At 46.9% G+C, this 17,855-nt stretch overlaps 1 protein-coding gene across 3 annotated transcripts; it reads left to right on the forward strand.

Moving 5' to 3' along the window:
- Nucleotides 1–4,155: 4,155 nt before the first annotated feature.
- ANXA4 (annexin A4) lies at nt 4,156–16,269 on the forward strand. Of its 3 annotated transcripts, none has more exons than XM_021281178.2 (14): nt 4,156–4,424; nt 4,525–4,613; nt 8,682–8,738; nt 9,632–9,707; nt 10,423–10,517; nt 10,795–10,908; nt 11,089–11,179; nt 12,343–12,422; nt 12,833–12,889; nt 13,101–13,194; nt 13,704–13,799; nt 14,210–14,268; nt 14,600–14,722; nt 14,970–16,269. In XM_021281178.2, the coding sequence occupies exons 3-14, from the start codon at nt 8,736–8,738 to the stop codon at nt 15,027–15,029; spliced, it is 948 nt and encodes a 315-aa protein (XP_021136853.2). In that variant the 5' UTR covers nt 4,156–4,424; nt 4,525–4,613; nt 8,682–8,735; the 3' UTR covers nt 15,030–16,269. The 3 variants fall into 3 exon arrangements, with proteins under 3 accessions (XP_021136853.2, XP_005513813.2, XP_021136854.2); XM_021281179.2 differs by lacking the exons at nt 4,156–4,424; nt 4,525–4,613 and adding exons at nt 4,794–5,054; nt 7,582–7,638; XM_005513756.3 differs by lacking the exons at nt 4,156–4,424; nt 4,525–4,613 and adding an exon at nt 4,714–5,054.
- The last annotated feature ends 1,586 nt before the right edge of the window (nt 16,270–17,855 follow it).

The raw sequence follows: 17,855 nt of genomic DNA on the forward strand, positions 1-17,855 counted from the left end.
ATTTAGGAACAATTTCTTCCCCAAAGGGCTGTGGGGCATTGGAACAGGCTGCCCAGGGCAGTGCTGGAGTCACCATCCCTGGAGGGTTGGACAGACGGACATGGGGTTCTCATGGTAGTGCCAGGGATGGGTTATTGGTTGGACTTCATGAGTTTGAGGGTATCTTCCAACCCAAATAATTCTATTATCCTGTTAAGATATCTAAAGTGTTTTCCCCACTCCAAGGACTGCATCAGCCTGTGAGTTTTTATCATATTTCCATGAAGTGATGAATACGTGTGTTCCTTCGAAGTCCCCCCTCACTGGGCAGTCAGAGCTCTGTTTCTATCCCCCAGAGCTGGGTTGTACCCAAATTACAGAGCAGCTAAGTAAGATAAAGCTACATAGAGGCAGATATTAATTAAGAAGAAAAAAATGAAAGCTATTCATTTCCTCTTCAGAACTCTATGCATGCTAATTGAAGAAAACATTCATTAAGCCTATTAAATGAAATTTAGGTTTGATAATACATTTAAGGCTGCTGGCAGCAATGGTGCAGCAGTTCATAGGCTGCAGCTTTGGGGAGAGGGTTTGGGTTGTTCCACAAATGATATTTGGCTTCCACAGGGGCAGGAGGAGTTTCCCTCACTGGCTGTGTCTCCATGGAGCTGGCAAACGCCCTAAGGCCTTGGGCTTAAATGGGATCAATTAGTCTTGACAGTGGTTTGGGGTTTTTTTGAGGCTAAATTATTATATTTGTACAAACTGTACTGTAAATGCAATTATAGTGGTCTAGCTCAGATTTTGTAAGGAAGGAGACTCTGCAAAGGAAAAGGAGAGTGCTTGTGGCTTGAACGCTCTCTCGTCCCTAATGTTATATCATGACAAGGAGTGTAATTCTGATTGCACTGTATCCACACCAGGAGAGGTCTTCCCAGCAAGTAATGGGAATGGCTTCTCAAGGCCGGGCAACCCCAGACCACTTGAAACCCCATGGGCACCTTCTGCCCCAGCCTGTGCCCCAAGCTCTGCTGGGATGTCAATGCCAACCTGTTTGCCCCCATCCAGCTTGAGCAGCGGAAGGTGAGACAACACAACCAGGATCGAGAGCTCTTTGGAAGGTAAAAGTGTCACCCCACAAGCACCTTAAGTGTCTTCGCAACAGCGCTGCGGAGGTGCTTGCTGACTCCATTCCCCTTGGACAGCGCTCATTAACGCAGGGGCCAGCAAAGCCATAGAACAACCAGTGGCCCAGAACTATTTGCCTTCCCCGCTGTTTATAGCTTTAGCTAATAAAAGAAAACAGTAGACTGGGCTCATGGCCAAGTGCAGCCTTGAGTTTCTGGGTAAGAGAAAGGCAGAGCGTGTGGGTGTTTCTGAGACAGTGTCAACGCAGCATATGCTGTGGGACAGCAGCGCGAAAAGCACCGAGCCCAGTAGCACCCGCGACACCGTTCTAGTTGTCACTGTTATAAATCGTAGCAGCACCCAGGATCTCCTCTTGTGTGCCCGCCCGCAGAACACGCAAGCGTTCCTAGCTTAAAAAATCTTATCATTGAAGCACACTTGAAATGTGGAGTTTGAGTCCTGGCTCTTCACCGTCTCCCATTACCATTTATTTTCTAAGGCGCATAGACCACCATGTCTAAGTTGTCTCTTGTTTTAAAGGCACTAAGAGGGATTTTCTCAAATAATTTCTGCTCCCTGTTGCTTCTTGGCCTTACATGACATGTGAATTTATGTAATCAGCCCAGGTCTATCCATAGAGCCCTGGCACGCTGTGCTCAGCGCTTTGGAAGGCCCTGCCTGGATGGGTAAGATGTGGAGAGCTGCACATTCCCCTGGTGATACTGACTGTACAAACAGTGTTTCTAATGGTTATGGTAGGTAATGAAGAGCTAAGAACACTTTAATTTCTTACAGGAATTGGAATATTTCCGTTTTCCCACCTCAAATAAACCTTGCTTACCTATTTCTGGGAGTGTATTGGTCACCTTCCATCTTCTCTTTGTAATAAAAGGGCTTTGCTCAAATAATAGAACAAAAGCTTCAGGCTGGCTCTTTCCAGTGTCATCCCCAAAACACCCCTGTTTCTACACCCAAGTTACCTCTGATTTGTGGAAACGAACTCTTAATCTTACACAGTGCGGAACTGGCGGTAAGGAGACATGCTTGCTCTAAGCATCCAAAGTACCCCTCGATTTCTGCATCAAGGCCCAGTATCTGCTATTAACTGTGATTAATCTGATATTAATCTGCAGGATGTGAGGATTCTTCACCCTCTCACAAGCATGAAAATGAGTGCTGGTTTTCAGCCTCCATCCTCTCTACGTGCTGCTATGGAGACAGTGTGAGCCGCAGCATCGCTCCCACTTGGGCAACAGCTGAAGAACTTCATGTGCAGGGGCTGCCGATTGCAAACTACTGGTGCTCCGGCACAAAAAACGAGCATCCCCTTATGAGCTTCCCAAAAACACCTGCATAATCCCCAAAGCCCCAAATTCTGGTCCCAGCTTAAATCTGTAGGAGGTTGGCTAACGACTTTGTTAGAGCCAGGATTTGGATCTCAGTGAATGAGGCTGTTTCTCTAAAGCTAAAGGCAGATACCTGCTAATCAAATGACACGCTGAAAACTCCTTTTTCCAGCACCAGGTTCCTCTGCTCCCTGAGGTGCAAATTTAAAAAGCCACGTCCTGGAGGCAAAACCAAAAATGCTGCCGTTTTCCAAGAGGTTCAGCTCTGTTCTCACTGTGAGCCCTCAAATAAATACTCCCTGCTTAACAGGCGGGCTGCTTGAGCTCTGTTTATTTACTTAATGCACACTGCCCTGTCTCTCTGTGACCTTTCATTTTTATTATGTCCTTTGTAGAAACAGGATAACAGCAGGATGGAGTGGGAATACAGAGCAGGCACGCAACGGAGTAAAGTCTGGGGATTTGGAGAGCTTTATAACAGGGGGGGTTAACATAAGCGATGGGACAAACAGTGAAAAGCCATGTGCTTTGTCACTTACTACACCGCGAGCAACTGTGGGTTTGATGTGAGGACAGCGAAGTTCTGCTAGACAGTGCTTCAGGCTGCACGTATTTAAGGAGAGCTGCAGCTCTTCCATCCTTTAAGAGATAAAAAGCACATGCTGAAAGATGAGCAGGCCCTACACAAAGGGCTCCTGCAGAGACAAAGTTTGTCTCCTGAACCTTCTATAGGTAATTCTTCCTACAGCATCAACCCTTCCCGAGCGGAGCAGCTCCTGCAGCAAAGCACAACAGGGTGCAGACATCACTGCCCCAGATCCCCTGTCCTTCCATCCACCTTCCAGATCAGCTCAAATCACCCTCCGCATGGTCAGAAGCTTTTGTACTTTGTATATTTTGTTCCTTTCTTGTCCAAATAATAGTGATTGTCTGAATCGGACGGCTACGGAGCCAGCATCCATAACCAGCCAAGATTATAGGCAACGCGGCTGCGTGTTGGGTCAGGATCTGGTTTCTGAATGGACTACGTTACATGACTAATTTTGGATGGCAAAAAACATTCACACAACCACTTCGCACCCTCAAGTATTCCTCCCTACTTGGAGCCTCTCCCAGGGGGAAAGTAAAGGCTAAATCATGAATGGCAGGATTGGTGCGATAGTTAAGGGATAAATAACTTCCAAAGAAGATTAATAACTTATGGTCTAGAATAATTCCTGCTGCATACACCATTGACTGCAGCGTCAGAGCCAGCCAGTCCTCAGGGTTGAAGAGGCTGGAAAGCAAACAGAAGAATGAAGCTTTGAAAATACACAGGCTAAAAAAATCAGAGGCAACATAAGATGGAGAAACACGACAATTCTGCTGGTGGATTAAAATAAGCGGGTATGGGCCCAGCTGACGTGCGAGGAAGGGATGAGAATGGAAACTTTAGCAGACGTAGGAGAGAAAAGAGTTTCTCCTTAGTGACTGTTGACAATATGTACTAGTCCACACTCAATCCCGCTGGGCGCAAAGTGCCAGAGTTTACAAGGAAAGAGCCTCTGCAATGGAAAAGGAAAGTGCTTGTGGCCTGAGCGCTGGTTTTGCCCCCCGACGTCCCCGCAGCAGCAGGAGTGGGTGGGTTCTGCTCCGTGGGGTGTAGGAGACGGAGCTGCAGCGGGAGCGAAAATAAACCAGCGACACAGCCGTGCGCTGGAGCACAGCCTGTGTTCTGGATGCTAAATTTAGGTCTCTTCCAGCAAAAGAGCATGTGCAGAGAGGCACAGGGATGAGAGATGGGAAAAAAAAGAAGAAACAACCGAGAGGGTTGATTTACTCATTATAATAACTGTACATTCAGCGTCAGAGGAGGCCAAAGTCCCTGAGGATAAACACAGGGAAGGCAAGATATGTATTATTGCAAGGCTGATTTCCCTCTGTCAGCCTCACAATCTTGCCCAAGTGTGACCCTGGCAGCAGCACATTGGGGTAAAACTGAAGTCCCTTTGCCTGAAGCGTTTTGGCTTTAGGGCGGTGCCATTTGTTGGGTCAGGAGTAATCACCTGTATGAAAATAATCACTCTTACAGGAGTTATGGCTGGTTTTGATGCACAGGCAAAGGGGAATGACGCTGAAGATGTGGAGAGGTGCTGTGAGAGCAAAGGAGACGCAATACAGGTAAGAAATGTCCACAAAGAGAGAAGCAGGATTCCTGCTTGGGGTTGTGTGTGCTCCACACTGTCGTCCCCCTCGCTCCCCCCTCGGCTTTGCCCGTTCAGCCGCAGCACAAAGCGAGACGTGAGGCTGGAAATCCTCTGCTCCCTGAGCCTTAACAGGCAATGCCGGGCAGCGCGGACGCCGCCCGAGCCTACCAGGCCACCTTTATTTGCAAGGCCCTCTGTGCAACCCCAAACATGCATTTCCTACGTGTGCATGAGGTTCCCTGGAACTCTCGCAGCTGGATTCCAGCCAGCTGTTTGCGGAAGGGCACAGCACAGAGCCGAGAAATCTGCTTTGCGACACCAGTCCCACCCCGCTCCAGGGCGGGGACTTTGCCATCCGCCACAAACCCAGCAAAACTCTCGCCATCCCCACCAAGGCACCCGCTGGGGACAGCAGGTGAGCGCCCAATGAGCCGGGGGGTCCCCTTGGGCACGGGGAAGGGGCTTCAGGGCCGGAGGGGCTTGGGGTGATGCCAAGAGCCGTCCCCGCTGCATGGGGGTGCAGAGTGGGACACCCCTTGGCTGGTGGGTGCCCCGTGGCCACCGCGACACCGGGGCAATGGGGCAGGGGGTGCAGGGCTGGGGGCGGCCGGCGGGGCCGGGCCATGGCAGCAGGAACATGGCAGATTCTCCAGCACGGCCTGCGCAGGTTTTACTTCTCTGTGCCGTGGCTGAGCTGGCACGTCCTCCAAAATTGAAAACATTTTTGGTGGGGTTTTTTGCAGTTTTATTCAGTTTTACAGCTTTTGCAATTACATAAAGTGCTTCAAAACTGAACGTTACATATAGGACAAGCGTCTGTTTTCAGTGGACAAAGCTTTGTAGTAATTTCTCTTCAAGCTTTATATGAATTTCTCTTCCATGCAAACCCATTCTAATTTCTAGGAGAGCATTAAGCAAACCTTCAATTAGAATGGTTAATCAATATTGATAATTGTACGAATAAAGATATTGCTTTGCAGAATTTAGCAGCTGTATTACCTTGTTTTTGTGCTATTCTTGATAGCTGATAATATGCTAGCACCACTCCCTAGTTGGTAACAAGTTTGGGCATGGAAAACTAGATAAAAGCCCAAAACCTGAACTCTAGCAAAGGGAGATTATTATTCCCTCCTATTCCCTCTCTTGCTGGGGAGGAATCTGAGGAGGTGACACAGCTCAAAAGACACTAGATTGTGCCAAAATAAAGATTTGAAAAAGATTAAGGTGTCCATGGTAGGGTATCAATTCCCGCTGTACCCCGCTGTACAACATCTACCTCTAACTCCAACTCACGTTGCAGATGAACATGCATTTGGTTCCCCGGATGCCGGGGTGCGAAGGGCAGGAGGTTTGTGCAGCAATGGGAGCACAACCTGAAGGTGGGACCACAGGGCTCTGCTAACTCCGCATTATGTTTTTATTCCTTTTGAGGGCAGCGGCCCAGGAAAAGGTCATCGTGTGGGAGGTGCTGGGGTGTTGCAGCTGGCTGAATATTTCTGAGCTGCAAGGCGGGCTGGGATCGTGGTCAGGCACCCAGAGCTACCCTGTCTCCCCCAAAATAAGACCTACCCCAAAAATAAGCCCTAGCATGATTTTTCAGTATTTTAGGGTGCTCCAAATATAAGCCCTACTCAAAAATAAGCCCTAGTTAAGTAGTGTCCAGGCAGCTATGCATGTAAAACAGTAAGCATCATTTGGAGCAAAAAATTAATATAACGCCCTGTCTTATTTTCAGAGAAACAGGGTACGCCAGGGCACCGACCACACAGCCAGATGTGGAGGCAGCTGGAAACAGCTGGAGTGGCAGAGCCATGGAAAAGCTGATGTGGTGCAGGGTGTGGGTTTGTGTCGGAGTTAACGAACCAAAGAACTAGTCAAACGAGTCCAGTGTTTGCCTTGCCACAGGCCGGGTTGCAGTAGAGTGGTTTTCCACTCCTTATCCTAGGTGTAGGACTGGCAGCATGTCTGTGAGCTCCAATTTGGGGAAAAAAAAACCCTGTATTTATATCCTGTGGAGCTGTTGGGAGCATTGCTCTCTGTGTGTGCTCTGTGCACAGTCAGGAAAACTTGATTCAGAGCAAGCCTAGATTTGAATTGGCTGGCACATGCGATAGTCTTGGCTGTTTTCTAATAAATGATGTTTATTCTGGATTCAGCTTTCGGAAGACATTGATGGGGACTTATAACTGCCCGATTAGCTGATAAAACCTGCCAGGAAAATGTCATCCGTGGAAAACATTTGAATAATGGGAGGGATGCTTCATATACCTCTATTGATACCACTGTTCTAAGCCAGGTTTACTGTATCAGCAAACTCAGGCTTTTATTGAGGGATGAAGCAGATAAGATCAGGATGGATCAGCAGGCCACCTCAGCCCCTGCACACTGTCCTTTCCTCCTGGTTGACTAAGGCAAATAAAGTTGGCTTTATATTTCTATAAAAGATTGCAGCAGAGCAAAGATGACTTTTCTGAGGTATAGGTCATAATTCAACCACTGAAATCTATAATTAAATGAAAGAAAGCAAACTCAACACTAATAATTTTCCATATGTTGCCCGACTGCACAGGCTGTAATAATGTACAGATGACCTGGAGAGCACCGGGAGTGCCCGTGCGTAACACAGCAACTGTCACAGGGGAGTTCACTTGCTGATCGTATCCCGGATTTGTAAGAGTCATGTGAAGCATGAGCAGGGACACTCCTGCTCTTGCACAACTGTCTGGGCTCATTGATAGCAGCAATTAAGCCCCATGCACAGGATTAAGGGGAAATATCGTCAGGCGCTGGCATCACTACTTCTGCTTAAGGGCTTTAATGTGAGAACCACAGCTCATGCTGGGTTGAGCTGGAGCTGCAGGGACGTGCACCTTGTCCTAGTGCTGGACATCCTGTCAACTGACCGGGGACGTGGGAAATACTTTGGCTGTGTTCATGTGTAGGTCCTGTGCATGAAAACAAAATTACAAGCAGAAGAAATAACCCTGGGGAGAACACAAGTAAGCCTCTTTTATCTCTTTTCTCTTCTCTTCTCTTCTCTTCTCTTCTCTTCTCTTCTCTTCTCTTCTCTTCTCTTCTCTTCTCTTCTCTTCTCTTCTCTTCTCTTCTCTTCTCTTCTCTTCTCTTCTCTTCTCTTCTCTTCTCTTCTCTTCTCTTCTCTTCTCTTCTCTTCTCTTCTCTTCTCTTCTCTTCTCTTCTCTTCTCTTCTCTTCTCTTCTCTTCTCTTCTCTTCTCTTCTCTCTTCTCTTCTCTTCTCTTCTCTTCTCTTCTCTTCTCTTCTCTCTTCTCTTCTCTTCTCTTCTCTTTCTCTTCTCTTCTCTCTTCTCTTCTCTCTCTTCTCTTCTCTTCGCTTACTCTTCTCTTCTCTTCTCTTCTCTTCTCTTTCTCGTCTCTTCTCTTCTCTTCTTCTCTTCTTTCTCTTCTTTCTCCTTCCTTCTCCTTTCCTTTTCTCCTTTCCTTTCTCCTTTCTCCTTTCCTTTCCTTTCCTTTCCTTTCCTTTCCTTTCCTTTCATTTCCTTCCTTTCCTTCCTTCCTTTCTTTCCTTTCCTTTCTTTCCTTTCCTTTCCTTTCCTTTCCTTTCCTTTCCTTTCCTTTCCTTTCCTTTCCTTTCCTTTCCTTTCCTTTCCTTCCTTTCCTTTCCTTTCCTTTCCTTCCTTCCCTTCCCTCCCTTCCCTTCCCTTCCCTTCCCTTCCCTTCCCTTCCCTTCCCTTCCCTTCCCTTCCCTTCCCTTCCCTTCCCCCTTCTCCTTTCCCTTTTGTTCTTTGGATTACTTCAACATTCAGTCAAAAACTGCAGTCCTACAGGACATTACACATTGCACCAAACGGAGCAGATGTTGAACCCAGCAGACTGTAAGAAGGAAAACAATTCTCCTGTCCCGCCCGGCGTGGGGTTACCCTTCATGTGCTTATCTATTCCTTGATGTTGTCGCTGCGTCCCAGGAGTGTCTGTGGAACCTGTCAGGTCCCATTAACTGGTGAGAGTTGGTATATTCTATTAATAATTTGCTAGAAAACTAAACTTCCTCTGTTTTTTATTACAGTTGTCTAACCGCCTGAGGACTCAGACAGTACCAGATTGACCAAATACAAGAGCGATGGTGAGTGCGTGTTTTCTGTGCCACGCTGTGCCAAGCGTTTGATCAGATAAATGTGGGGAGTGTAGCTCAGATAAGGACACAACAGGAAGAACACAGTCACCATCTGTCCCTTTATGGGGGGGACTTTATCACTTTTTGCTGCTTCCTCATGCTAGAGGAGAATGACCCACACATGGGGGATTTTCCATTTTGGAAGTTAATGGCAAATCCAATCAGATATTAGTTCAAAGAGCAGGAATTTCTCTAGCTAAACTTCCTGGGCATATTATTCTTTCAGGGCTCAACCTGCCAGGTAACCATCTACACAGCAGTTATCCCTGTGCCTGTTTCAGAAAGCCCAAGCTACATGGGTGTTAAGCAGAGTTTTGCTGATGATTTCCATGGGAACATGGAGAGCTTTGTAAGAGCTGGTGCAGTCCCACAAAAAAGCAGCGGACAGTTTGTGAATCACCCTTTTGAGTAAAACACTGCGCTTCCCGGTGCATTATTTTACAGAATGATGGTCTTGGAGAAGTCAGGAATAGGGCTTTGATGGGAACAGCTTCTTCTATGGTTTACATAGAAAACTGCTGAGAAGAAGCTGCAGCTGGACTGAACAGAGACGTCAGGCTGCCTGCCATGATTTAATTGCAAACCAGATACTCCACGGACAGCTGTATGAAGAGATTTTCTCCGTTTAGTTGTGTCCCTGTGCCTTATTTCTTATGTGGCTGGGAAGTCCCTCTAGAACAAACAGTTTGTCTTTAGTGTGGAACCCTTGTAGAAAATCATTTGTGTTTGGTGGGTGGACTTTCCTTGCTATCACTGGTTTGCATATTTTGAGTTGATTTTTTTAAGTTCAGCTTTACTGTGTGTAATATCTGCCTTTCATAACTCCTCTCCTGTGGGTTTAGGCGACAATCAAGGGGGTCTCAAGCTTCAGTGCTGAGCAGGAAGCACAGGCGCTAAGGAAGGCTATGAAGGGATTTGGTAAGTTGGTCTCCCTCTGCTGCTAAAACCTCTCTTTTTCCCCCAAGCATTGGGAACGTTTTGTCTGGTGGTTCGTTAGGAGGGGAAGTCTGCCATTTGCAAAGCGACTTGATCAGACTGAGGCCTGAACACAGCTGGAGATCCAAGTCTTGGCCACAAAAACATCGCTGGTCAGGCGCTTGCCTTCTCTCTCCTGCAGGAGATGTTGAGAGCCATAGAATCATAGTACGTCCTGAATTTGAAGGACCCACAAGGATCATTGAGTCCAACTCCTGTCCCTGCACAGGACAACCCCCAAATTCACACCATGTGTCTGAGGACATTGTCCAGTCACTTCTTGAGTCCTGCCAGGTGTGGGGCTGTGACACCCCGACAACCAGGTTGTGTATAGAATGGAAGACGTTGACAACCAGGTTGCGTAGGGAACAGAAGATGTTGAGAACCAGGTTGTGTAGGGAACAGAAGATGTTGAGAACCAGGTTGCGTAGGGAACAGAAGATGTTGACAACCAGGTTGCGTAGGGAACAGAAGATGTTGACAACCAGGTTGCGTAGGGAACAGAGGATGTTGAGAACCAGGTTGTGTAGGGAACAGAAGATGTTGAGAACCAGGTTGTGTAGGGAACAGAAGATGGCTAATAACACACTTTGGACAAGACCAGAGCAGGCTTCTGGTTCCTGTGCAAGCTTGACTGGTTTCCATTGGTTTCTTCCAGGCACAGATGAAGATGCCATCATCGAGGTCTTGACCAAACTAAACGTTTCCCAACGTCAGCAAGTTCTGATCACCTATAAAAGCAGCATTGGTAGGGTAGGTGGTCTTCAGAGATGAGTGACTGTGGCTTTAACTGGGAGATGCAGACAATTTGGGGTTATAACACTTGGGTGAAACGTGAACAACATCCCAGTCCCCACAACAGCAAGGTTGGCACAAAGTTTTCCTGCCAAGTTCATTTTGATTTGGTTCACTTCAGAGCAGCCGTTCATCCGAGGAGGGCTGGAGAATGAAGAAAAGGGGTGAATGAGTTCTTCCCATTCTCAAAGGCTGCATCTGCTCCCGACTCCTTTCTCTTCTCTCCATCTTGCAGGATTTGATTGATGACTTGAAGTCTGAGCTGAGTGGGAATTTTGAAAGGGTGATCATAGGTCTGATGACTCCTACCACCATGTACGACGTGCACGAACTGAGGAGGGCTGTGAAGGTTTGGAAATCTTCCTTTTATGTTGCTTAAGTTCTGGTCAATTTAACATGATATGGCATAATTATACATTTATTATTATGTAATATATATATAATTATATATTATATATTTTAAAAATCCTAGTTGCATATCAAACCAGTTGTCATTATAATCTGGGATCTCATCTCTGCAATTTCCTAGGGTGCAGGAACAGATGAAGGTTGCCTGATTGAAATTCTGGCTTCTCGCACAAACGAAGAGATTCGTCGCATCAATGAGAACTACAAACTTCGTATGTAGTACAAACTTCAAGCCATTGTCATACTGACTGAAAAGTCACTTGTGTGTATGCATGGGCATGTAAAGAGGAAAGAGAAGGGTCTGTTCACCTTTAAATGTGACAAATCAGCCAACACAACTATTATCATGTGTCTGGAGAGAAGTTCTGTGCTAAAGAGCTGTCAACAGCGGGACAGCTACCAGCCTCAAGAATTAGAATTTCACCCACAAATTAAATCGGTGTAAATAAAATGGGCTCAGGTGGTTATGTCTATCAGTCAGATGTCTGTCCATGTGTGGTTCTATTGCCAGTTTTAGACTGGCTGTGCTGCTTAATTTTACACTGAAGCACTAAATATGATGGCTGGACTGCTGTGATGACAGTCAAGAAGGCCACCAGCATCCTGGCTGGTACCAGCACTGTGTGGCCAGCAGGCCCAGGGCAGCGACCGTCCCTGTGCTGGGACCTGGGGAGGAAAAACCTCGAATCCTGGGGGCAGTTCTGGGCCCCTCAGCTCAGGGCTCAAAATGGTGGCACCAAAATCACCTCAGGGCTCAAAATGGCGGCCCCAGGGGTGGCGGGATCACCTCATGAAATCCCTTGAGGTGCTGGAGCGAGTTGAGAGAAGGGAACGGAGCTGGTGAGGGGCTGGAGCACAAGTGTGATGGAGCGGCTGAGGGACCTGGGGGTTCAGCTGGAGAACAGGAGCTGAGGGGAGACCTTCTGATCTCTGAACTGCCTGAAAGGAGCTTGGAGCCAGGGGGGTCGGGCTCTGCTCCCCAGGAACAAGCGCCAGGAGCAGAGGAAACGGCCTCAAGTTGCACCAGGGGAGGTTGAGGTTGGATGTGGGAACAATTTCTTCCCCAAAGGGCTGTGGGGCATTGGAACAGGCTGCCCAGGGCAGTGCTGGAGTCACCATCCCTGGAGGGCTGGACAGACGGACATGAGGTTCTCAGGGACAGGGATCAGAGGTGGACTTGGCAGTGTTGGGCTAACAGTTGGACTTGATGAACTTAAAGATCCTTTCCAACCTAAATTCAGTGATTCTATGATGTTTAGACCCCTGAGCAGAATTCTACACTTACCTGGCTTACAGCTGGCAAACGTTGTGCACAAACATTGCCCAGGTGGTAGATGTGTTGCTAACATGTCATTTGTGTGGGTGCTCTTGCTAGAATACGGCTGTACCCTCGAGGAGGACATTGTCTCTGACACATCTTCCATGTTCCGAAGAGTTCTCGTGTCCCTCGCCACGGTAAGTCCAGGCAAAGGAAAATGGGGGTGAATCTGCCCGTTGCTGGTGGACACGTCTCTCGCTTCAGTGATGAGGTGTTTCAGGGTGACTTTTATTTCACTTATCTTGCATTTCACCTCGCCTGCATTTCACACGTACCTTCTGCAGGGAGAGGAGTCTGACACTGGGTACGTGTTAATGCCATGTGCTCTTCTTAAAATGGCCCAGTTAAAGTGGATTGTTGCTTGTTTCAAAAGGAAGTATTATATAAATCACATCTGGGCCATGTTTTGCTGTATTTGTGAGCTACCATTCAGTTTTAAGGATCCCGTTATGCCCCTCCAGGAACTTGTCTCGAATGGGGAATTTGCAGGACTTGCTTCCATTGGCTGCTCTGGTGAAATGAGTTTTTCATCCTTCTACCCCCACAGGGAAACAGAGATGAGGGAACATATGTGGATGGTGCCCTCGCTCAACAAGATGCTCAGGTGTGTAGCAATTTTCTTCCTTGCTGTTCCTGTACATGTGATGTGTGGTGAATCCCTGCTTTTCCTAGACCTCCTATTTTTCCAAGGTAGAACAGTAATCCCGAAGCTGTGTGACACAGCAGCAGCCCAGGTGGAGACCTGGGCTCTCTTCTCAGTTTTCCCCCTCAGAGAAGCCTCTTCACTTACTTTGTCTGTTCACAATGTCTTCAAGTGCCTGTATGAAGCTGGGGAGAAGAAATGGGGAACAGATGAGGTTCAATTTATGACCATCCTCTGTACACGGAACAGATTCCACCTATTAAGAGGTAGGAGCTTCTGCCGTGTCCTGGATTTTTTCCCTTGTTTGAGGACAATACTTCCATAGTCGTTCATTAACTGATTGTGAACTCCTCCTGAGACAGCAGGTATCCTAGAGCCCATTCACATTAAATTCTTTAAGACCGTTTTATTCCCTCCTGAGACAAAAAGAGACTTGAGAAAAACATCGATACAACTCACTCCGGCCTGTAAATTGGGGATAATGAAGTGTGACTCCCACCGGGGCAGAGAGGGAAAGAAGCATTTAAACTGCTCTCATTAACTAGCAGTTCTTGAAAATGCTAGCAGCAGTGGTGGGCCAATTAGCAAGACGGTTGATAATTAAAATGGATTATTTCTGTGGGGCAGCCCTGATTTAGCTTACAGTGTCACAATAATGGTACAATGTTCATACAGAGTCTGAGGGGCTTGATCTTGCCAAGCGATCCTTGGTGGTTTACACTCTGTATGCCCTGGAGCATCTCACTCACTCTTTATCCCTGACTCTTCCTTCTAGTTTTCGATGCCTACAGAGAGATTGCTAATAAGGACATAACAGAGAGCATTAAATCTGAGATGTCAGGAGACCTCGAGGATGCTCTGTTAGCCGTGGGTGAGTTCCCCGCTTTTAAACTTTGCCTACAAAGTAATTAAATAATTAGAGATATCGTCTCTTGCCCTGGCTGGCTGTAGCTTTAGGAGGCAGATACTGTTTGTCTTTTTTTGCAGCTGCAATCGGGTGAGAAAGCTCTGTGCTTTATGGCATCGTTTGCTTTCCCAAGTGATGCTTTGGTAGCTGACATTTGCTGTCAGGAAGCACTAAAGCCTTAAAGAAAGTGTTACTGTGCATGGAGACATTGTTTCCAGCCGGTGACTGCGGGTGTCTGCGTTGTCCTTGCTGTTTGCTGGCCCTGAGCTGCATCTTTACCAACACCTTCACTGAGAATGGGCTGGAAAGGTTTGGAAGACCAGCTCCTTTGGTTTTTATTGACCTGCATTCTCTTGTTCTTGTCTCCCTTGCAGTGAAGTGCATGCGAAATAAACCTGCGTATTTTGCTGAAAGATTGTATAAATCCATGAAGGTAAAGAGCTTTTGGTGCGAGATCATTATTATTTCCCCCCCTTGCCTTTCCATGCTTGAGTCAGTACCATGACAGCAATCATTAGAGAAAGAGAATCTCTCAATAACTGGGAAAAAAGGAAAATCTGAGCTTATTTATGGACCTATTTTCCCATTGGGAAGCTCAGAGCGATACACTTACTGGGGAGCACACTGCTAGGGATCCCTCCACTGATGTAAAAATGCTCTGATTAGGAACAGATCCCACAGAAAACCAAGTGCTAAAACCTTTGTGCCTCTCACTGATTTAGCCAAAAGTCTTGTAGTTGCACGTGGTTGGTTTATTTCTTTAGGGCTTGGGAACAGATGACAACACGCTGATCCGGGTGATGGTGTCCCGCTGTGAAATAGATATGCTGGAGATCAGAAGGGAATTCCTGAGCATGTATGGGAAATCGCTCTACTCCTTCATTAAGGTGAGATTTTCAGTGTTAGAAATGAGCTGGATTTGCTAAACAGCTTAAAGTAGACAGGTCCCCACTTGACACCTCTTGGGTATTTCAGAGGAGCTGGAAATAAGGAGACTTTACATGTATGTACTGAAAATGTTCCTGAATGTTCTTAAATTGTCAGAGAGGATAAAAACCCTACAACCAATTGTACCTGCTGGAAAGAATCCAGCACAGAGCGCTACAACTAATTGTGTTCCTTTTTCCTTTCTAGGGGGACTGCTCAGGAGACTATAGGAAAGTTCTGCTCAGACTCTGTGGCGGGGAGGATTAAAGGATTCCTGCTGTACTGCTGGGTGATGGGAAGTAGCTGATCATGAGGATTTCTTTCTTTTTAATTTTTCCCCATTATCTTATTAGTTGCTAAGAGCATTGACGTTGGTTAGTTAATGCTCTGGTTAGATAACGGCCATTCTGGTTGTCCCTTTTGATACGCTTTTATGCTCGGAACACCTATGTGTCTACTAATCGGGCTAACAAAGCCCATCTTAAACAGAATGCTGCAACCAAATATATAGAAGCTAAATGATTTCCTGACCAGCTGTCGCTTTGCCATTGCATTGACGAGTAAAACTCGATCAACTGAAACAAACTGGGATGCAGAATGCGAGATGCTGCACGAGGAGAAATTAACCTCATCACTACATGGAGAATGCAGAACGCAGGCTTGCTTCGGTCTTTGCAAGATAATTTAAACACAAATAAATCAATCATCTAAAATATTAGCACGATCAGATCTTAACTTGCCCTCTGTTAGTGTGGAGCATTAACAGGTTGGCTGCACTTAATATATATGTTGCCTATAGATCTGTAGGTAGGGAAGATGTCACGGGTGACATCAGAAAACTTGCTGCTCTGGTTACAGGGCAGCCTCATGTTCTTGGTCTGTCTTGACTCGTGGGACTATAAATCATCAGGGTTACATTACTAACACAAACCCTTCCTCTGGCCAAAGCGATGTCCTTAGAACGGTGCCTTTTCAGCAATGGTCTGTCCCCCAAACCATGTCCCACCAGCACTCCCTGGTGCCTTAGGCCGGGATGCCTTGTCCGGGGGTCACTCACCGCGTCTCCCTGGTGCTGGCTGGGTGGACGTGTCACCGTGTCACCATGTCACCAGCACAGGGTCCTGTTTTTGTGCCTGTGCCAGACTGGGACGTCCACACCAACCTCTGGAAGAGACTTTTCCCCAGGCCCCACGCAACTGAGTGTTGTTTTCACTAGAACTATTTGGTTCTTGTTTGGCCTCGCAAAAGGCCGATAGGCTTGAATAGGAGATACTTTCATGGCCTCAAATAAAACAGCTTACTTTCTTGCTCGCTGTGCTGCAATTGGAGATACATTCCTTAGTTTTGGTGGGAGATTTTTCCAGTTCTACTGGAGCATTCTGCTCAGTGAAAGAGAAATTGTCTTACCCAGTACAACAGGCTCACAGATGCGCTCAGGCTTGGGTTGGTGTTTAAATGCTTTGTGTTACGTTGCTTTTTAAAAATGAATAAACAATTCATTTCCATACCTTCTGCCACTATTGTGTGTTCTGGGAGAGGAAATGTGAAGTAAGTGTGTCCTTATTTAACAATTTATGTGCTCCACAGATGCTTTCTCTCCCTTTTTCTTCTGCACGCACCTTCCAGTCACAGAGTGGGGTGCGCGGGGCCCTGTCTGGGGTGATATCGCCCCAGGGGACACGTCTGTAAATCCATCACCTGTATCTCTGCAGGCCATTCACGTGGCAACACCGTAAATTCTCCTCCAGCAGGGCTTTGGGAAATGGTTTATAATGGTTTATAAAATCCCATCTCCGTGGTGGGAACTCACCGCTATGTGGGGCAGGTTTGGGGTGCAGGCCCGCACCCCCCAGCTGCTGCAGTTGGGTGGCTGTTGCTGCGCTCACTTGCAGCTCAATAATCATGTGCAGATCATGGAATCACAGAATGTTTTGGGTTGAAGGGACCTTCCCAGCCCCCCCAGTGCCCCCCCTGCCATGACAGGGACATCTTCAGCAGCTCAGGTTGCTCAGAGCCCCGTCCAGCCTGGCCTGGGATGTCTCCAGGGATGGTTCATCTACCACCTCTCTGGGAACCTGGGACAGGCTCTCACCACCCTCAGGGGCAGCAATTTCTTATATCCAGCTTGCATCTCGCCTCTTTTAATTTAAAACCATCACTCCTTGTCCTACCACAACAGGCCCTGCTAAAAAATCTGCCCCAATCCTTCTTATTGTCCCCTTTTAAGCACAGAAAGGCTGCAATAACGTGTCCCCGGCGCTTCTCTTCTCCAGCTGAACACCCCAGCTCTCTCAGCCTGTCCCACAGCAGAGCTGCTCCAGCTGAAACGAAGCAATAAACAGCAGAATCAATGATACTGTTCAGCAACATTCTTTATTTTATCACTGCTGGGGACCTCTGGGCATCATCCTCCATCAGTGCTCCAAAGACTGGATGCTCTTACGTTGCTTATATTCACTTAATTATTACATATGCATTACAATTTCTGAAAATTTTGACATACAACTATACTAAGGAATAATTGATGTTAGCCATAGTTGTTTCGTTTCTTGCTTATATCTATTAATTATTAGTTAAATACCAACTAAGCACTCTGCTTCTAAACAATGTGTCACTCAATCTTCCATCTCCCTCTTGTCATGTAGAAGGATCTAAACCTTGAAAAACATCCCCTCGTTTTGCAGGTGGCCAGGAAGCATTGATCATGTCAGTTCGTTAACGAAGGTGTAAGGAACGTTTAACAAAGAACTGCTGTTTTTACGTAACTGAGGACCCAGCGCGGGGGAAGGACCAAGAGACATGGGACTATGAATCCCTAATGTAAAACAGTCTCTTCCCGGAATATATACCGATACCTGTATTTACAAGTTCATCTAGGTGGAAGGGTAGCCAAAGAACTAGGAATCCATATCTTAAATAGATTGATAAGGGGAAGGGTATTGTATGTAAACTGAGGCAGGTCGGGTGGACTGTAAACCCTGAAGTACCAACCAATGGGGAACAGGGGAGGGAAATTGCAGCCGGGATTTTGGGGGGATATAAGCAGGGGATTTTTACCTTTAGGTAGAACACACGGTGTTGCAATATCATTAC

The sequence above is a fragment of the Columba livia genome, chromosome 25 (assembly GCF_036013475.1).
Source record: "Columba livia isolate bColLiv1 breed racing homer chromosome 25, bColLiv1.pat.W.v2, whole genome shotgun sequence".
Classification (NCBI taxonomy): domain Eukaryota; kingdom Metazoa; phylum Chordata; class Aves; order Columbiformes; family Columbidae; genus Columba; species Columba livia.

What these genes read in the sequence shown, in the direction of transcription:
- ANXA4 (XM_021281178.2), top strand. An exon ending in TCGCTCAACAAGATGCTCAG is followed by an intron (nt 12,890 to 13,100) that starts GTGTGTAGCAAT and finishes AATGTCTTCAAG; the next exon opens with TGCCTGTATGAAGCTGGGGA. An exon ending in GGATGCTCTGTTAGCCGTGG is followed by an intron (nt 13,800 to 14,209) that starts GTGAGTTCCCCG and finishes TCTCCCTTGCAG; the next exon opens with TGAAGTGCATGCGAAATAAA.